Here is an 18685-nt window from a genome sequence, read left to right as displayed (position 1 = left end):
TTCATCCCTCTTCCCCTGCCCACCCCTGAGACAAGAGCCAAGGAGGGCTCAGGTTATCAGCTAAGCATCTCTGCATAGGCTTGTTCTTCTGAGGATGGTTTGGGGAGTTTTATTTTTATTTTTTTTATTTGACAGGTGTGCCTTCTGCCCTACGTGATTCTGAATATTAGTTTTCCCTTTGGGAGAACCTGTAGATTAGACTGGCATATGAGGAAGCTTGGAGAGATGGACCACCCAGGGAGGGGTCAGAAAAGAGTATGAGGAAATGGATAATGTTAGTGTCTGGTAACTTGCTGGGGCTGATGCAGCCTGTTTTTGTTTTGATAAGAGATTTAAGAATAGCGTGGAAGCATAATGGGTGAGATCAGCAAGGAAGCACCATGCTCATGAGGCAGTATGAGAGGACAGGCTCTGAGACGATGGACAGGGATATGTTCCCATGGAGGATACTGGCTGGCTGCATTCCCATTCTGCCTTTCCTCTCTTGGGCATTTCTTCTCCACCCCTCAGCCCCTTTGTTAGTAGGCAAGAGTGCAGGGTGGGGTCAGGCTGCTTGGTCATCAGGGCCCACAGAGCTCCTTGCTGCCAGCTGGCGATTTTGTAGGAGCATGGAGAAACGCTTTTCCCATCATTTTATACCTGTGCACTGTCACAATGTAAGTGGCATTGGGTCTGGTGGATATGTTGCTATGAAAAATACATGTGCTTTTTATAGTCAAATAGAAAGTTGCATTTCCAAAAGCTGTTCTTAAATGCTGTGCCATAACCTGACTGTTTTATTTGCAGCAATCTTGGCAGTGAACTGTGGCTCTTGGAGTTGAATATCAGTTCACTAAGAACCCAAGTGCTGGAGGAATGTCCTCATGTTTCTGTACCCATGCGGCTGCCCCATCTTTCACTGGAGCCTTTCTATTCTCAGCAGCATGTGGGAATTCAGTGAGATCCGATAACAGCAATATTAATAGCAGTTGAGTAGGTGGCCAAAGAGGTTGAAATTTAGCACAAGCCCGTTGCTAGTTGGATAGCCGGCGTTCATCTCCTGCGCAGCATACCTCAGCGGGGGTGGAGAATCCTTCAAACCCTTCAACATTCTCCTCAGAAGCGTAAGTGAAGCTGGTTGGTGTCGGGCTAGAGCGCCTGGAGCTTGGTGAGGAGCTCAGGAGCAGGCTGCTTCTGCAGCCTGCTGATCTGCCCCAGCTCTCAGACTAGGGCATGGCTCTTCCAAGTCCTTCATAGGGCATCTGGGAGGTAGAACTGCTGCTTTGGTGGATAGAAGCTCAAAAACAGAGCACCAATACTTCTTTTTAAACAGAAATCTGTTCAAGTCCTGTGTTTGTGACATCTGTAGTACAGAGGAAGGGATGGAAAACAGATAGCTTTGGCAGCTGTTGGAGTTTCTGGAGTATTCGTCACCAAGGGAAGGGTTTGGCACTGGGCAGGGTGCATTTGTCACTGGCACATTCCTTTCTATCAGTGGGAGTGTCTCTGCCCCTTTCTCCCCGTAAATGGATTCAGATTTGTCATATCTCTTTGGGCACGACCATGTGGCCTCTTCTCAGCAGATAACACTCATTTAGGGGAGGGGAATTCTCTGATCTAGCTTTTTTTTTTAAAAAAATCATGGTTTGATATCTATACTGTAAATATGTTTCTACATGAGAAACAGACCCTTTGGAAAACCGTGCTTTCTGAATGACATGCTGTAAAATAATTCTTCAGAATTTTGCACCAACTTCTTTTTATGTTGGATTCTGTCTTGAGCTCCACTTTTGATGTTATCCCTGGAAAAAACCTAAGTGAAGTGTCAAAGATGATTTGACATAATGAATTGATAGTTTTTGTAATCTAATATGTATTAGGATGAGCCATACCATATAGTGTGTTAGGAAAGCAAAATCCAAACTATACGGTATATTTCATTAAAAGTCTTGAAATAAGTTAATGCAAACATAGCTACCTAAAATGCACTGCTCTTTTATAAGGAGTAACTGGAGAGGTATATGTGTGTCAGCACTGGCAATGGATTATTTTATAATTGCTTAAAGTCTAGTTCATGATTTCTTGAAGTACTGCAGTCTGCTAGCTACTGTAAGGTATATGACTGTCTTGTATAATATTTTTTTTTAAATTTTTAAAGTACCTCAAAGTGCGTTAAAATAATACTAGCAAGCTTTCCTCACTCCTCAAAGCTAGGTGTCAGCAGATGAAGGGGAAGCACAGAGTGCCTCTGGCTGGTGTTTCATCATGCGGGGACTTTGATGGTACTGGCGTGTGGAGCAGGGTCCTCCTTCACCGAGCCCCCTGCCTGATCCCCTCTGCGGCAGTGTGTGGGCTCTGCAGCAGTGCTGACACAGTCACTTGTACGAGTGTGTTATAAAACAGATGAGCGTGTAAATTTGGGATTTGAAAATGTCTATTAGGAGAAACCCAAACAAAGATATAGGCACAGCCCTCTGGTCCTGGTGCGCAGTGTGGAACCACAGTGTGATTCAGAGTCGTGTTGGCATAACCACAGGGGCAGCAAACAGGAGTGGCTGGAAGAGAAAGGGAGACCAGGAAATCCTTAAGCTTGAGCTGCTGCCAAAGCTTTTGTATTATCAGGCTAGGGCCTCGGTGACTAATTTTGCTATTTAACCTTGAGCAAATAGCAACTATTTAACCTTGAGCTGAGAATAAATTTCTTGAGCTGTGGCTCAGCCTGCTGACCTGCCATGTCACTTTGTTTTATTCTTGTAGAGTGGTCCTCATTAGAGAAATGTCCATCAGTCCATGCTGGCTAGGCATAAGTGATGTCTGTGAATGTGTTGTGTTCAGATGTAAGGGAGCTATTTGGTCTCTAAGCGCATCACCTGCTACCAAGTGAGAGCTATTTCTGTTCCATTTCTCTTTTTTTCTGTTTTCTAAAAGATTGATGTAGATGAAATGATTTACAGAGAAGGTGTTATTTCTCCACAGGTCGTTATTTTACATCTTTTTGCATCAGTTTTCAACTTGGAATCATGCAGTTGTTCTTCATAATTATTATAACTCCCACATATTGTTATCTCATGGCCTTTAGACTTTCATGCTATGTTTGATAGATACTTTCCAGAATGGCTAACCTTGAAGTTGTGCATAAGCTTTTATTGAAAATGCTGCCAACAATTAAGGTTCGTGCTTTGTGGATTAAAAGCTTTTAAAATTTTGAGACCGACCCCTTTGTTAGCTGAGGTTTGACATTGGTTTTGACATTGTTTCCTGTTTTTTCTTCTGCTCAGCCTACATCTATCATGACAAGTTGCTCAAAAGGTTTAGAGACCAGTAAGAGTTAGTTCAGAGGGGAGCTGACTAAGGGCAGAGTTTTTCACTCCTTACTAGGCTGCTGAAGTGTGGAAGCTACTTTAAGGCATACTTAGCAAGGATATGCATGGCCTCTGCTTTTATAAATGCAAATAACAGCAGAAATTCTGCTAATAAAAGGCTTTGAGACCTTGAAGCTAAAGAATGTAAACCTTTAAAATGCTTTCTTTTGGGTATTGAAAAGTGTAATGGTTGATACACACCACCACAAGAATAATATTCCATCCACTGCTTGGGAAACCAACCTGTCTCTATTCAGCACATTACGTTACAGCCATGGTGTGTCCTGAAGCATGGACACTGGAAAAGAAATCTGCATACTGAAGAAAAGGAAAAGGAAATTCTTTTTTTCAAAACTTGTCTCCAGTGAAAAAAGAACATTGATGCATTTCAGAGAAGTTTAAAAAAAGGGAAAAAAAAAAAAAAAAAGGTAAAGAGGTCACCGATGACAAAACCAATAGCATCTCTGACATGTGATATGATGAAGACTGTGCAGGTCAGATCCATCTCAGGATTTTGTGTTCCTGGCAGCCTGGTTTCTTGGTGTGGGGTCAGGCAAGGCAATTACAGCCGCACTGAGTTGGGAGAAGGTGCTCTCAAACTAGGAAGAAGGAGAAGGAGGAATGGTCTGTGTTCCTGCTGGTTGTCACGTTGCATCAAATACTGTATTTCTGTGAAGAATGACATCTACATTGACCAGACCCTGTCATTATTTTGCTAACTCCTAACTCTCCCCTAAATGGTTTATTCTGCTTTTTCCCTGCAACCTTTGAGCTTGTTCCTAGACAGTCTGAAACAGGATAGGTGACCTGATAGGTAGTTGGTGACCTGATAGGTAGTTGGTATGACTTGTTACAGGGCTCTGCACAGGTCTTTCTGCTAATGTATGTTAATTCTTCACTTTTTTATTGGAACCGTTTCACACTGCTGTATGTGAAGCTTGCTGCTGAACCAGCTCCAAACCAGCAACATCTGGGGCAGGTGAAAAGTTGTTTCGATGTGTTTAAGTGATTTGCCCTTCCATAACTGCTGGCAGTGTGGGTGGGAGTGTTGTTCAGCTGCTGTCTCCAGTCCAGCCCTGAATATTTACACCTGAGGACTCAGTCTGTGGTACCTCACCTTTGGGAGGGTCCCATCCAAAAAATTTCTTCATGTACTTAAAATAAGCAGGAGGAGAACAGGACCATTGTGTGCGTGCGTTGGTACGCTTCTGAGGTGTGCCACAGATTGGCTATATATTGAAAAAAACCTACTAATGTTAGTGATTGCATGTTTATTTATTTTTTGAGAAACACATAACACATCTTACATAAAAGCAAACCAAACCTCTTCTTACAGCCCTACAACATCTCTCTCCAAATGTCCCAATTTCAGTTTCTATTGTTTTTGTCTGAAAAATGCCCTAGGCTGAAGTGTTCTCTGTGTCTAGGAGGAATATTTTAGAAAACATAATAAAATCAGGGAAAAGTGACAATTGAAACTGCTTTCATATGTACCTAAAGATCTTCCTGGCTAATAGAGGCTGTATTTCCCAAAGTCATTAGCTTGTTTTCCACTTCTATTTTGTTGGTAAGGAAAAACCGTAGCTAATTAAAAAAGCCTAAAGCCTTTCTGAGTACTTCTCAAATTAGAAACTGTAATAGATCAGTTAGTTTCTTGCTTTATATGTAATCATTGAAATAATACAGTTATGACTATGAATTCAAAGCAAAACGCTTTTTACTTCTTTTGTAACAGTCATAGTTGCATATTTTATACTGGCCTCTAATTTTGGGCTTGAAATCTTTTAAATCTTGTATAGTAATTAACAATGTCAGATATTTTAAAACTTTTTTTTTTTTTCTCCTCACTCCCTACCCTACTTCAGACCGGAGGAGACCAACAGAAGAGTGAAAAATGTAAGACAAATCTTCTTCAATGCTTTCTGAAATGATTTCACACTAATTCTGTTCTGATTAAATATTTTTAAAACAGCTCTGTTTATGGCACTGTCATATTTACCTTATTCTTCAGCAGTTCATTTATCTGATGCATCATAAGATGCAGCTTACTTTCTCAAATGAATGTAATAATTGGAAACATTGCTTATACCTGTTTACTTGAGATACATGAGATGCATTCTAACACTTTAATTGGTTTTGATAGAGATCATAGCTAATGCTGTAAACAAGGTTTTACAATTCATTGTGGAAAACATCTCTAACAGCATTCTGAGATTCTTTTATACTGGTACATGGTATGAGAGGAAAGTAATTGAGCTTGCATTTGTGTTTGTTTGTTTTTAGGTTTTGATTACATTATACTGGCTTGGGAGAAAAGCTCAAAGTAACCCTCATTATAATGGTCCATACCTCAATCTTAAAGCATTTGAGAAGTTATTAGGGCAAGCATTGACTAAGGTGAGGAACCCAAAAAGTACAATAAACAAGTAGCCTGAATTTTATAGCTTGCTATACATCAACTCTAAGCAATCTCTTGGGGCTTTAATTTTATTCTTAGTTTGGAGAATATAGTAATCTGTTTTGTTTGTTTTGCTTGCTATCAAACTCCATGTGAAAGGAATGACTTTTAGCTTACACTGGTGTTTCTGCTACACATGAAATTCAGAATCCACATGCTCTGATTGATGCGGTAAATTGTGAAGAGCCCTGTCTTGATTTCCTTTGGCTGAGATAACAGAAATTTAAGACTTTGTGTTGAATCTCTTATCTATCCAAGCTGTTGTATATGTTTTTAGGGAATTGTAATAGTCCTTGTAAAAGTTTTGTTTGTGCACTCAAAATGCATTTTTAAAAAAATTTTGAATGAAAACTCACAAGTACCATTTGCATCTTAAATTACTGTAAAAGAACTTCCAAAACTTGTTCTCATAGGCGCTTGAAGAGTCCAGCCACCTGAACAGAAGTGGCAGGGATAGTGGGTACGGTGATATTTGGTACGTTGACCGGGGAGAGACCTTTTCGTCTTCAGCTAGCCATAAAAGAGACGATTCCTTTGATAGCTTGGACTCTCTTGGTTCAAGATCCTCTACAAGCTTTTCATCAGATATAACCTTAAAAGGTGGCAGTGAAGGTATGTTTTCCTCTTCTAAATCTTTTTTTGACCTATGTCTTATGAGTGTGGGAGAAGGCAATGTATGGGCCTAGTACTTCAGGTGCCTGTGCTGGTTTAAGCCCTGCTGGGACCGGAGACCACGTTGCCGTTGCTCCTCCCTCACCCTCAGCCGGTTGGGCTGGAAGTGAGACACAAACCCCGGGTTAAAATAAGAAGAAATTTAATACAACAGTGTGATAAACAATCTGAACAACAACAGTAGCAATGATAACAACAATAAACAGCAATAACAGTAAGCAAGACAAACAATATACAGAGAAATACCGCAAATGGCCACGGAACAGCTCCCCACCACCAAGACTACCAAGGAAAAAGAAAAAAAAAAAAAATTCCCGTGCCGGACCTGACATCAGCATGGTATGAATAACCCGGCTGGAGATCCCTTCCCCCTCTCTCTCTGCTGGGGAAACTTAACCATATCCTAGCTGAACCAGGACAGGTGCCCAATGCTTAAATTGGCTTGAAAGGCAACTTCAGTTTTGCAACTGCTGCAGTTGCATTTTGTTTAAGCAAATATTGACCTTTAACAGTTGGTAGAAACAAAGCAATGCTTACATGAGTTTTCCTAGGAAGGGTTGCTGGGACTCGTGCTCTTACTGCCCCATTAGGGGGTGTGTATATGCAGGGTATTTTCCTGTAGTTCAGGAAGGGAGATTGCTAAAATTCACATCCTGGTGGGCTCACGTAAAATTCAACAGCTGAAAAAGTCTGTTGACTTCTTCCTAATGTGGATATGTGACACCTCTATGTGATGAATATTCAATAGGGTTTTCCCACCTAGGTTAAAAATCAAGGAATAGTTCTTACTTTGATAGTTTGTCACAGAAAGAAAGGCAACAAGAAGAAAGTTTGTGACATTGGATCCCTACAGGTGTACTCTAACCTGTGTTTCCCAGTTTTAAAATTCAGTACAAACTTGTAGTCTAACTTAGTTATAAAAATAGTGAGCTTTTACATTTTGTTTGATGTGAATAACAAAATCATTGGGCTGAGGCCACATGGAGCATTTCTGATCTGAGCAAAGCAGTGTGTAGCTGTGGTACATATGTGACGTACCCTGGACTTCTACTGGACGTTAATCTGGTGAGATGAGTCTGTTGCTATACTATTTGCTGGTAACTTTGTTAGTGAATTTGAGTGGCAAGTATATTTTTAATTAAAAACTTCTGTGCTGTTTTACATCTTCAATCTAGAGGTTAGCGCTGCAGCAAGCAGTGATAGCGAAGGAATGGAACAAATGTAGTAGGAGCATGCAAACCAAACTCAGCTTAATGGACCTTATCGCAGCTTTGGCACAAACTTCTAAAAATAGCTCTCCCACTGTCCTGTCAGTAGCTCAACAAATTTGCAGCTGAAACATCCTGAATATGGAAATAAATCGATTTTTTAGAAGATTTTGTCACAAGTTCTAGCTAGAAGCTTGTGTTTAGAGGATAACGTTGGTACTTTCCCTTTTCCCCCCTTTCTTATAAGGTTGCGACAGTGACACAGACTCGGAACTGCCTTTCAAAATGCATGACTCCCATAAAGATGACAGGTCTTACCGTAGGATTTCTGTGATTGAACCAAAACCTACTGCTGACTTCAATCGCTTCTTACCCAACAAAAACAAGCAGACGGCTTATGTGCCAGCACCCTTAAGGAAGAAGAGGACAGAGAAGAATGAGGACAACAGGAGGAGCTGGGCAAGTCCTGTCTTCACCGAGTCAGATGGAACGTTTTCAAGGTACTGGTGTGCGGTCTTAGTAACGTGAACTTTGATTTACAACTTTTTAAATAAATTAATTTTTTATTAGTTAAAGAAAAGCTGCTGTTGCTGCAATACAAAGTAAACTATTTGAGTCTACGTATTTTAGCAGGGCGGGGGGGATGTTTTGGTGTGGTTGGTTTTTGATTTTGTTTTGTTTTTTTACTTTGTTCCACATAACTAGTTTTCTGATGTTTGAGTAATGTTTTGAGGCTGTTCAGACTCCAGACAGAGGGGATTTAAATGATCTTAAATGCAAGTTCATGAGAGGAAGAGATCTACGGTTTTACTTTCTCTTTAAAGTCTTCCACAATATGGTGATGAATTTCAGTTGTCTGGCTTCTTGGTGCATACAGATGAGATTAGTGGGCAGTTCTTGGGTCTCATCATTGCCTTCGTGACTTCACTGTCTTAATTCTGTTCCTGTTTTGGTCAACCTCAGTGGACGTGAAAGGAATCCTGTAGCTTCCTGCCAAAATAGCAGAGCAGAGTGCGGGCTCACAAATCCAACTTCCCTCCAGATGATCTATGAGTATGACAGTGGCTCTGATTCAGAAGATGAAAGAAGGCTGCCTGATGTGGTTATGGATGACTTAGCAAAACGTAGATTTCTAGTCAAAAAGAGCCCTATAAGCTCTGCCACACCTGGACATCATTTCGTGTTGCACAATGACTCTTCTAAATCTTGCTCACAAGAAAGTTATCCAGCTGTTCCACTAGCTGCAATGCTTGAACCACTGAGGTCAGAGATACTAATCCAAAATTCAGTAACTATTGTATTACCTAAATTGCAGTCCATAAATAACTCCATAAAGTTAGCCTTCTAATCGGCGTTTTAACACAGCTGATATTTTGTAATGCCTTTTCTGTCAAACTCCGTGTTTTTGTCAGAGGCGATAGGATGCTGATATAACCATTTAACTTTTTTTTTTTTTTTAATATATTTTGTTATTTCTGGTGCTGCAGTGATGGAATTGAGAACTAATTTGCTTCATTCACAAGGTTGAACTCCTGAGCGAAAAAGCATGTCTTTTAGCATTTTTTTATGTCAAGTTGCTCCTAAACTATCTTAACTGATTGGGTATTTTGAACAGTAACCAGAGGAGGCAGAGGCAGTTGGATACTAAAGAGGAAAACAAACCGAGAGGTAACATTCCTTCAGAATTATCTGGGTATTTTGATGAGGACGAGGAAGAAGAAATAGGCATCCCAAACATTGAAAAAGATGATCTCTATTTTCGCAAGCTAAGTTCTTCAACGGCAAATACAGTTGTTGCTTTTGACAAATTTCTTCCTAAATTTTGGACTCCAGAAGAAGAATTGCTATGGAAAAAAATCAGAAAATCCTCTTTCAAACCCTGGTATAAAGAGATTCAAGGGTTCAGGTGCGTTTTCATGCATGCCCCTGTTTCTCTTCTGTGTGTAAAACCTATAAATAAAGTGCAGTTGTGACTTTGCTTTTATTTTTCATTTTTATTGCCAGTGTAGCAGCAGGATATGTTTTCTCATTTTTTGAGAAAATAATTGAAAAATTATTTTCATTACACTGTTTTGCTGTTGCCACTGTGCATTTTACTCAGTGAGTACACTTTTTTTTTGTTTGTTTCCCTCTGCTCATTCTTTGTGCTGCTGTACAGTAGAAAGAAATCGGATTCTGAGGATGAGGAATTTGCTTACAGAGAGAGCTCTGCCACTGTTGTTAATCAACCAAGACCAAGTTTTGACTGGAACAGCAGTTGCAGAAGGGATCAGAACTATAAGCCAGCTGCTGAGTATGTGGGAAGCTCATTGTCACAGATTGCAGAAGGAAAAATCTTGGAGGCTTCTGATCAGCCCAGGTTGATATTGCTGCATGAGCTGTGCTCTTGATGCATAATAAAGAAATGGTTGGATATGCAACAGCTAAATGAAATTAAACCACATCCTGTGATGTTGTGCTTTTTTGGTTATTACTGTTTTGGTGGTGGTTTCATTTTTTGGTTTTGGGTTGTTTTTTTTTTAAATGTAGCTGTAAGTTGCTGATCTTCTGAAACATGTAAATACAAAAGTGTAACATGTTGGATAGAGTTACTGGCTTTGTGTGTGAGCATGTAAGTGTGCTGTTTCTGAGCAGGTTAGTATGCTGTGATACTTTTACACTGGTTGCTGTGTGCCGTGCTACGGTTAGTGGTGGTGAATGCCAAGTGATGTAGTTATACTGCTTGGGATACTGCAAGTTTAAACCAAATGTATACCACAACACATTGTGATCTGCTTGTCTCTTGCTAGTTAATGATATTTTTACTTCCCTCCTTTTGTTTTATATGCTTCAGTCAGTTTTCGTTACTTCAGGCCCTGCAAAAATACTCTGACTACTTGTCTTCTGAAATGAAGACCAAAATTGATCCTACTTCCGGCCCTAGGCTTATAAAATGTAGAAAGAATATTTCCTTTGTACCAGGATGCAAGCAAGGAGACACAGAAAATGGATATCTATATCCAGATTTAGAAAACGATGACTTATTCGTTCGGAAAACTGGGGCTTTCCATGTGAATCCAGTTGTTCTCCAAGACCCCCGGTATTTAAAAAAATTCTCTGAGCATGAGCCTACCCTGGAAGGTGAGATAATTCTGCAGCCCAGAGAGGGCCAACCTGTGATTCCAGATTTGGAAAAGGATGACATGATTTTCCGTAAAATCCTCTCCCAGAAAAAAGAGGTGCCTTTATCGGGTGCTCCAGACAAGTATCACCCAGCACTCTTTCCTGATCCGTGGAGTCTTCCAGAGGAGATTCGCTCCAAATTTCTGTGTTTACTTGAAAAAAACACGACACCAGAGGAAAGAAAGAGCAACGGCAGAGTTCTGTCGCCATCTTCCCGCCATAAGAAGGATGATATGCTGACCCGCAAAATTGAATCTTGGAAGGTGGGAAGCAATGTCCAGCCAGTAAATTTCATCCCTGGTCCATGCAGTGAAGAAGACTGGAAGAAGTGGGAAGCCATCAGGGAGGCCAGCAAAGTTAGACACAAGAAACGGCAGATGGTGGAGAGGTTAGGTTGTGTCATGCACGGATTGTGCTTGAGTGCAGTTGAACCCTTTCTGTTCAGAAAAGTATCGTCTTGTGCTGAACCATTCGTAGAGTGCCAATCTGCTGTTTGTTCATGGCATCCTGGACAAGCTTTTTACGTGCTTTGAATAGAAGCTCATGACTGCAATACCATATTTTCAACAACAAAAAAAAATCAGTGTTTTCTAGTTTTAGGCTGCTATTTTAGAGAAAACATGTTGTCATTCCTTCAGGCTCAAAGTTCTGCATAAGTTTCGTGCTGTGGTTGAACGGGAATATTGATTATTCAAAAAACTATGGAGGCTAGAATTAGTTTCTTTTTTTCCCCAATATAATTGGTAAAAACATTTCTGAAACACGCAAATACTTTAACAAGTTCTGGAAATGAACATTCTGATATTCTTGCTTGCACCTAAGTTTGAAAATGTTTGTAAACTGTCCTGCCACAGTTTTGAGATGATCAGATGAGTTGAAAAAAAAAAACATTAGTGGTGTTTTGCCCACCCAAAGACATGGTGCGTGCAAGGTGTGTGTCCATGTAATATTAATTCCCACTGTGACATATTTTATTCTGCCAGTATTTTCCCACTGCTTTCATACAGTCCTGATTAATACTTTCCCCTAATTCTTTCCTGGTATATGCAAAATTTCTCTTCCCTGACTGAATACTGGTTTTAACTACTTCCTAGCTCTCCTTTTGGATTTTGTACTTACTAGGGGAGAGTGGAATTACAAATGGTTTTTTAGCTCTGAAAATACGGCATTGCAAGTTGCAGTTCTCCCAGCTGTGCATCATTACTTTGACTAAGACACTTCCATGTTCCAGTTGATACTTTGATGTTGCTGCATTTAATTTTTAAGCTTAATACTGTTAATAGAGTGCGAGCTTCACTGAGGAATATTTCTGAAGTGCTTGAAAATATTTAACGTTTTAAGAATTCATTCAGCAGAATAAAATACTCATATTCAAGAATACTAAAATTCCTCTTGAATCACACTGCATTAATTTGGTCCTCCATTTAATGTGCTAAACTTCTGTATATGCCCTTTTATTCTTATCCATTCCAAGTATTACTTTCATTTAGTATCAGAGATGGTTGAAGTAACAAGAAAACACCCTCTGTAAGCTAGACTTCTTGTTGGGACTCAAGTTGGCATTAATTTTGATTTCTTGAAATGAGTATCTTTTGAGCATCATGTTGTTCAGCAGCACTGGGATAAACGGTGCAGAATTAATACAGGGCTCTGTTCGTGCAGTACTGCTAAACGGGAAACATTGAAAACTTGCAGGCAGCCTTGTTCTGTCAGTTTTCTGCCCAACTTACACATCATGCAAATCCTGATACATTTTTTGACTAGTGTCAGTTCTCCAATGTGCTATTCCATGCTGGCTGGTCCTCAAGCTTTCAGTTTCCCCTTCACTTGGTGAAAGTGCTGGTGTACTGATGGTGTTAATGTTGTTATGAATATCAAGACACTGAATCTTTTCTTTTTTGGTTTCTGATTTCTTAGACTGTTTCAAAAGCTTTCTGATGAGCAAGGGTAAGTTTTATAAAAGCTTGAAAGTTCATAACACTCTTTTTGCCTTTTATTTAAATTTTCGTGCATGCCCAGTAGCTAAAAACTCATGCTGAAAGTAACTTGTGCATGCTGCTGTGTTTTGTGCTTGGGCAGTTTATGTAACGAATGGAAGACTAAAACCTATATGTCTGGCAAAAGTTCTCTCTGGCAACTAGGGTATCTGAGTCATGGTTATCATGCATTTTGAATTCCAGCTCTGATATTCCTGCTGAAGTACTTGGTGTTCTGTATGTAAATGAATCTTTAAAACATTCAGAAATGTAAAGAGAGATTAGTAAATATTTTATTTTGAAGGCTCTACAGATAGAATCTGAAAATTATTAATGACATGGTGTTTATCATGGGAGTGATGAATGTTCTGTGGTTATTTTATATACTCCAGGTTATTGAATGCTCAGTGGTAAACTTAGTGGTTAGTGCTGTATGAGCTTAGGCCTTGTTTGTAATGTACTGTGTGTGACTCAGAAATATTCTTCCACTTATGGGGTGATGGCCTGTTAAGTATTTGGTATATGCATGGTCTTCTAAGTTGTTACTTTTAATGTACATGTATTTATTTACTTATTTATTTTCACCCTGAGGCAAAATCTGGTAAATGACTAAACAGTTCCAGAAGAAGCAAGAAATGTTTCAGAAGAAATAAGTTAGGTGTTAGGGGAGGGAGGCTCAGAAGACTTAAGTCACTTGTTAGATTTTGAAGTTAAGACTAGAACTGAAACGAACATCCTGTTCCTTGGTATGAATATATGAATATACCCTTGGGGTATATTGTATTTAGGTCTAGAATTTCCCATTTTGTTGCAGGAAGATACAGAAACTTGAGAGAAGGAAAAGAAAACCCTAGTCATAAATTTTCTTGGACGAATCTGGAATGATTTTGATACTTACATACAGTTTGGTTACGAAACACCATTTCTACTTCGGATATAACAACCATATATAGATAGATAGATAGATAGATAGATAGATAGATAGATAAAAAGGCGAATAGAGAGAACTGTACAAGAAAATAGCTTCTGCAATTGTGACTGGGAGATTTTTCACTAAATTGGGCGTCATGCCCATTCAGAAAATAAACAAGCAAATAGGCATGAGTTAATTCCCTAGCCTTTATTTCTAGAGGCCAAAGTTCAAAGTCTCATGTTACCAATGAAAGTGAGTTGCACCTCTTGGGAGGATGTGAGAGAGTCTGGTTTGTTAGTTCAGAGGTCTCCTGGTATGTAAGAGATTAGAACAAATCCCTGTGTAGAATCAGTTTTGGTTTTAACCTGATTTTCTGTTGTATCAGAGAAGTTCCACATTTTCAAGTCCTTTTAGAACTTGGTTACACCCCTCCATCGTTCAGATTTTGTTTGCATAAATGCAAACAAAAGTATTTTTGAAAAAAATAAAAATGAAACCCAGAAGCCTAGCTTCCCTTTTATATTACAGCATTGAACCTTGTGATGAAACACCTGCATTTTGCTTTGTGTCTCAGAGGCTTGTGGTCAGCACTGAGCAGGAGTCCTCTCCTATACCTAAAGTCCTGTTATGTTTATCACTGCAATGTGAAAGCATAAAGGAGAGGATAGCATTGAAGAGAGGGAGAAAAACAGTGAAAGGTGAGCTTTGAGGAATTTCGATTAAAGGGAACTAGTAAGTAGGAGTTCATGGAGGAAACTTGTAGCTTTGTTGAAGAAATTAGTGAGAAGATGGCAGTGTTAGCCATCCTGACTTGGATGGAGAGCATCAGGGAAGCTTGGAGAGGAGTAACGTAGGCTAGTGAGGCCCATGGCATGTGTCAGCTGAGCATTCAGCAGTGAATGACTTTTATCTTTTAGAAACCTGCATCAATAACTGACTTGATTTTATGATGAGTCTAAGGAAGGAAAGAACAAGAGGTGATTCTGGGGCTGTTACTGGAGAGAAGTGAAATTTGGAAAAAGGTGGGGGGATGCCCTTTAGGTCAAAGAAAAAGGAGCAGGGTCAATAAAGAAAATAAGTTTAAAAAGAAGTAGCAGTCGGGTAGGAGGAGCTCAATGTGAATGATCAGCGTGGAGCTACTACAGAGCTGCTTATTCCCTTAACCTGATTTTATTTGCTCATATATGCAACTACTGGCTTGACTGCTGGTGCTGGAGCACATCCCAACCTTGCTCGTTTAGCTGCCCATGTGTTTCCTGTTGTATTCAAAATAACACTCAAGAGCGTTCAGTTGTACTAATATAAATCTCTCTCAGGTTTCACTTGCACAGATGATATCTAAGATGTGATAAAGCAAAGTACTCTTTTTCCTTCTAGGAGTAAATCTTTGAATGATGTCAGTGCAGAGGAGCTGCAGTCATTGCGCAAAATCCGTTATGAAGAGCTACAGAGGATAAAAGAACAGTTACAAGAACAAGATCTGAAGTGGCAAGAAGTACGTATTCCTTTTTACCTCTCCTCATGTGTCCTGCTGGGTGCCACCTGCCTTCAGTGTCCCTAGAAAACAGGCTGTGGTGTGTGTGCAGCAATTTATGGGGCTGTCTTCTAAAATGATCATTCTCGTGCAACTACTAATGGTTTTGGGGATGTCTGTTTAATGCAGAATTGAAATTATTTTAAATATCATAAGTATCTGATTAATGCTTCAGGATAAGACGTATGTATTGTAATAAAGCCTTCAGGCTTGATTTCTGTGGACATAAAGAAAAGTGAGGGCACACTTTCATGTGTTACCTGAAATTTGTGAATACATTTTTTGTGAAACAATTGGAATCTCTGAGTATTTGATCCTTTGGGAAAAGGAAAGGAAATAATATTTCCTTGTGCAAATTCTTGAGGCTCCTGTTCCCCAATAATTCTGTCTTAAATCCAGCTTGTAAACTGATGGTGTAGCTTTGCACAGCATCATAAGGTTACCTGAAGACCTTTTATTTTTTATTAAAATCTGTACTTGGCAGTGGTTACCAACAGGAAGCTGAAATTAAGAACAGAACGCCAAGCAAGCAGTTCATTGTTTAACGCATCTCAGTTCTAATATTCAGTACATGTCTTAACCAAGCTCTGTATTTTGTGGAGAGTATTACCAGTTCCCATGGTTTTACAGAAATGAAGAAAACATAGAAGTATATGTTTCAATTTGAAATGTAAGGCGTGTTTATTCTGAAGCCAATGTATCAGTTTAACATACTAATGATATGGAAAAAAAAGTAATATCCCAAACTTGCAAAGCTTACAGCAAAGAAATGCGGTTTTCAACCATGTGTCGTCGGGTGAAGTATTCTAGAATAAAATGGATGTCAAAGGGTAAAAAAGAAAGGACAAAACATACACTTTTCCACTTGTAGTGCAATAATTAAATTTTTAAACTCTAACAGGCCTGTAACCCTTACTTAAATATGAGAGCCCCTTTTATCATTTAGGGGGAAGGTGCATGAAAATGTGGCCTCGATGCAGACACACAAGCAAAGTCAGGGCAGTAGGTAACACATGATGGGATGCCTCTGTAGATTTACAACATCTTGAGGAAATGTGATTGTATATGTTCACGTTATTCTTGTAGGATCTAGCAAAATGGAAGAATCGTAGAAAGAGCGTCACTTCCGAATTGCAAAAGAAAAAGGAAGAGAGAGAAGAAATAGAAAGGAGAGCCTCTGAGGTTTCTGAAAGGAGTACCAAGTCACTGAAAGAAATGCAGCAGGAGAGGTAATGACCCTAATGGGAGTAATGTTGAAGAAGTTAAATCTGAGTGGTTTTATTCCCTTGAATTCTTGAGCAGCTTTTACTGGTCATTTGCAGTTGATTCTGCAGACCTCTCAACAATTTTATTTGCAAATTATAGTGTAGAAATCTAGGCAATTGAAGGGCGGAATATGGTCCACTAACACATTGTTTTCACAGAATGTTAAACAGTTTTGCTCTATAAATGATGTTTTACTTTGCTATCCATAAATAAATGTAAAGTGGATGCAAATATGGACTTCTCAATGAAGAGGTTAAAACAATGAACTGTTGAACTGGATAATTGCCTTTTTGATTCTTGGATCTGCCTAACTATTCCTCTTCCTCTACCATTGCACTTTCTGTTCTTTTAGCCACTGTGGATAAATATAGGAAGAATTTTAATGTATATCACAGAACTGTAAACTTTTAATTTATTTCCCCAATTGTTCCTCTGGGTATTTACAGAACAAAATTCTCTCTGAAGAGTAAAAAGTATGAAATTAATAGAGTGGTACCATTTTTCCTGGTTTACAGGTTCTTTTATCTTTTTTATTTGTTTGGGTTTTTTTTTTAAAAAAAAAAAGAAATATGCACATAGCATATATTCATAAAATAAATTTAAATAACTGTTAAAACAGGATGTTTTGAGTTTCTGTATTTTTCTACTTATTTGTGAGGACAAAAATTAGTCTCCTGAATAAAAATATTTATGTTAATTGTATTGAATGTCCAGTATTGTCAGAATCTTAAAAATTATGTAGTAAACATTATCTCCATGGTGGTTGTTCTTTTATGACATAGGAATGAATAGCAGAAAAAAAAAAATAACCTGAGCTTCAGGAAACCATCTCATTTTGTTATCTGAAGTTTAGTATAGCATTTTCATAGAGACGAGATATCAACAGCACTTTACAGTTCAGGCAGTGTTATGGGACTACCTTCTTCCCATTCTTTCCTTAATAACATTTGAATTTCTGAGGATATGTAGCTTGAATAGCTATATAATTTTCTTGGCAGAGAGATTTCTGTCATAGTGACAACCTGATAATGTGCCTGCGTGTTATGGCAGTGTTGGAACGGGAAAGAAGGTAGATTTAAAAATATATTAAAATACTAATATTTTTAAATGGTGCCATTCATTTTCATTTACTAGAGATTTGTTTCACAGTTTATGCTCTGCATTGAACATCCAGTAGTTGAAAGACTTAGAGCCCAACTGTTTGTCAGATCTTTTTAGTATTTTAACAAGCTTTGTCCCTACAGGGAGAACAGAGACCAAGACTCGTATCGGCAGCGAAAACATGAACACAGATGGACCTATTCACTGAGTGATGATGTGTTTAGTGAAGAAAAAGCACCTTCCACACAGTCAGCAGCAAAAGATTATCTTTTGGAAGAAGATACCTCCTACAGCACTAAGGAGAGCAAAAATGCGTACGCTGCACAACTGCACAAGGAGAACCTGCTGGAGAATTCGGCTGTTCATGAAGCTCACAGTCCGCCAAAGAGCCTGGCAGAGGAGCAGAGCTCAGCTCTTTTGTCTACCCGCTACTCGATGAATGCTCAAACTGGGTCAGCTCAGGTTTCAGCTTCTCTCCCGAGAAGTTACCAGAAAACTGATACCTCTAGGTTAACATCTGTGGTTACACCAAGACCTTTTGGTGTCCAGTCAAGAGGAATCTCATCACTTCCACGGTCATTCACGGTAAAATTCCGCTTCATTACTGAAGTTTGTAAATGTTGGGGTCTTCAACAGCTAGGGGAACAGTAGAATTTTAACATTTGTTGTTTCTTAAAAAAATGTATGCTGTTTGAAAGCTGTGTTAATAGAGCAGGCAAGTCTGTCAGGGCTTTAGATGTTTACTCATGTTTCAGTGCTTAAACGCACTCCTAGAAATAAGGCTGATAAAAGATAATTCTACCACATACATTTTATTACTTGTAGTAAATTACCTTAGTATTCCTTATCAAAAAACCTACCTTCGTAGAATGTAATTGTCTGAAGCTAAGTTAACATAATTAAGTGTTAAAGACAATTTTTTCAGATTGTTTACTCTGCTCTGCTTTGTTGAAATTGGAATATCACGCTAGCCTAAAATTTGCCTGCTCAGTAAAGCACTGAAACACAGAAATTGATTCCCCACACCAATTACCATGTTGATTTTCATAGCTTT

General features: G+C 39.0%; 1 protein-coding gene across 3 annotated transcripts in view; it reads left to right on the top strand.

Annotated features, from left to right (window-relative positions):
* LMO7 (LIM domain 7) overlaps nucleotides 1-18685 on the top strand; it is a 95968-nt gene that overhangs the window by 44583 nt on the left and 32700 nt on the right. For 2 of the 3 annotated variants that reach the window (XM_074911958.1, XM_074911968.1), the window contains exons 4-11: nucleotides 5207-5237; nucleotides 5625-5738; nucleotides 6213-6411; nucleotides 7927-8179; nucleotides 12759-12788; nucleotides 15108-15225; nucleotides 16351-16493; nucleotides 17775-18216. In XM_074911958.1, coding sequence (XP_074768059.1) covers nucleotides 7965-8179; nucleotides 12759-12788; nucleotides 15108-15225; nucleotides 16351-16493; nucleotides 17775-18216 — 948 coding nt within the window. In that variant the 5' untranslated portion in view covers nucleotides 5207-5237; nucleotides 5625-5738; nucleotides 6213-6411; nucleotides 7927-7964. Of the gene's footprint in view, nucleotides 1-5206; nucleotides 5238-5624; nucleotides 5739-6212; nucleotides 6412-7926; nucleotides 8180-10512; nucleotides 11230-12758; nucleotides 12789-15107; nucleotides 15226-16350; nucleotides 16494-17774; nucleotides 18217-18685 lie in introns of all 3 variants that reach the window. The other variant, XM_074911948.1, reaches the window with a different exon arrangement.

This window comes from Athene noctua, chromosome 1, assembly GCF_965140245.1.
Source record: "Athene noctua chromosome 1, bAthNoc1.hap1.1, whole genome shotgun sequence".
NCBI lineage: Eukaryota > Metazoa > Chordata > Aves > Strigiformes > Strigidae > Athene > Athene noctua.
The sequence above is the reverse complement of the archived record's forward strand: the minus strand, read 5'-3'. Positions and strand labels throughout refer to the sequence as shown.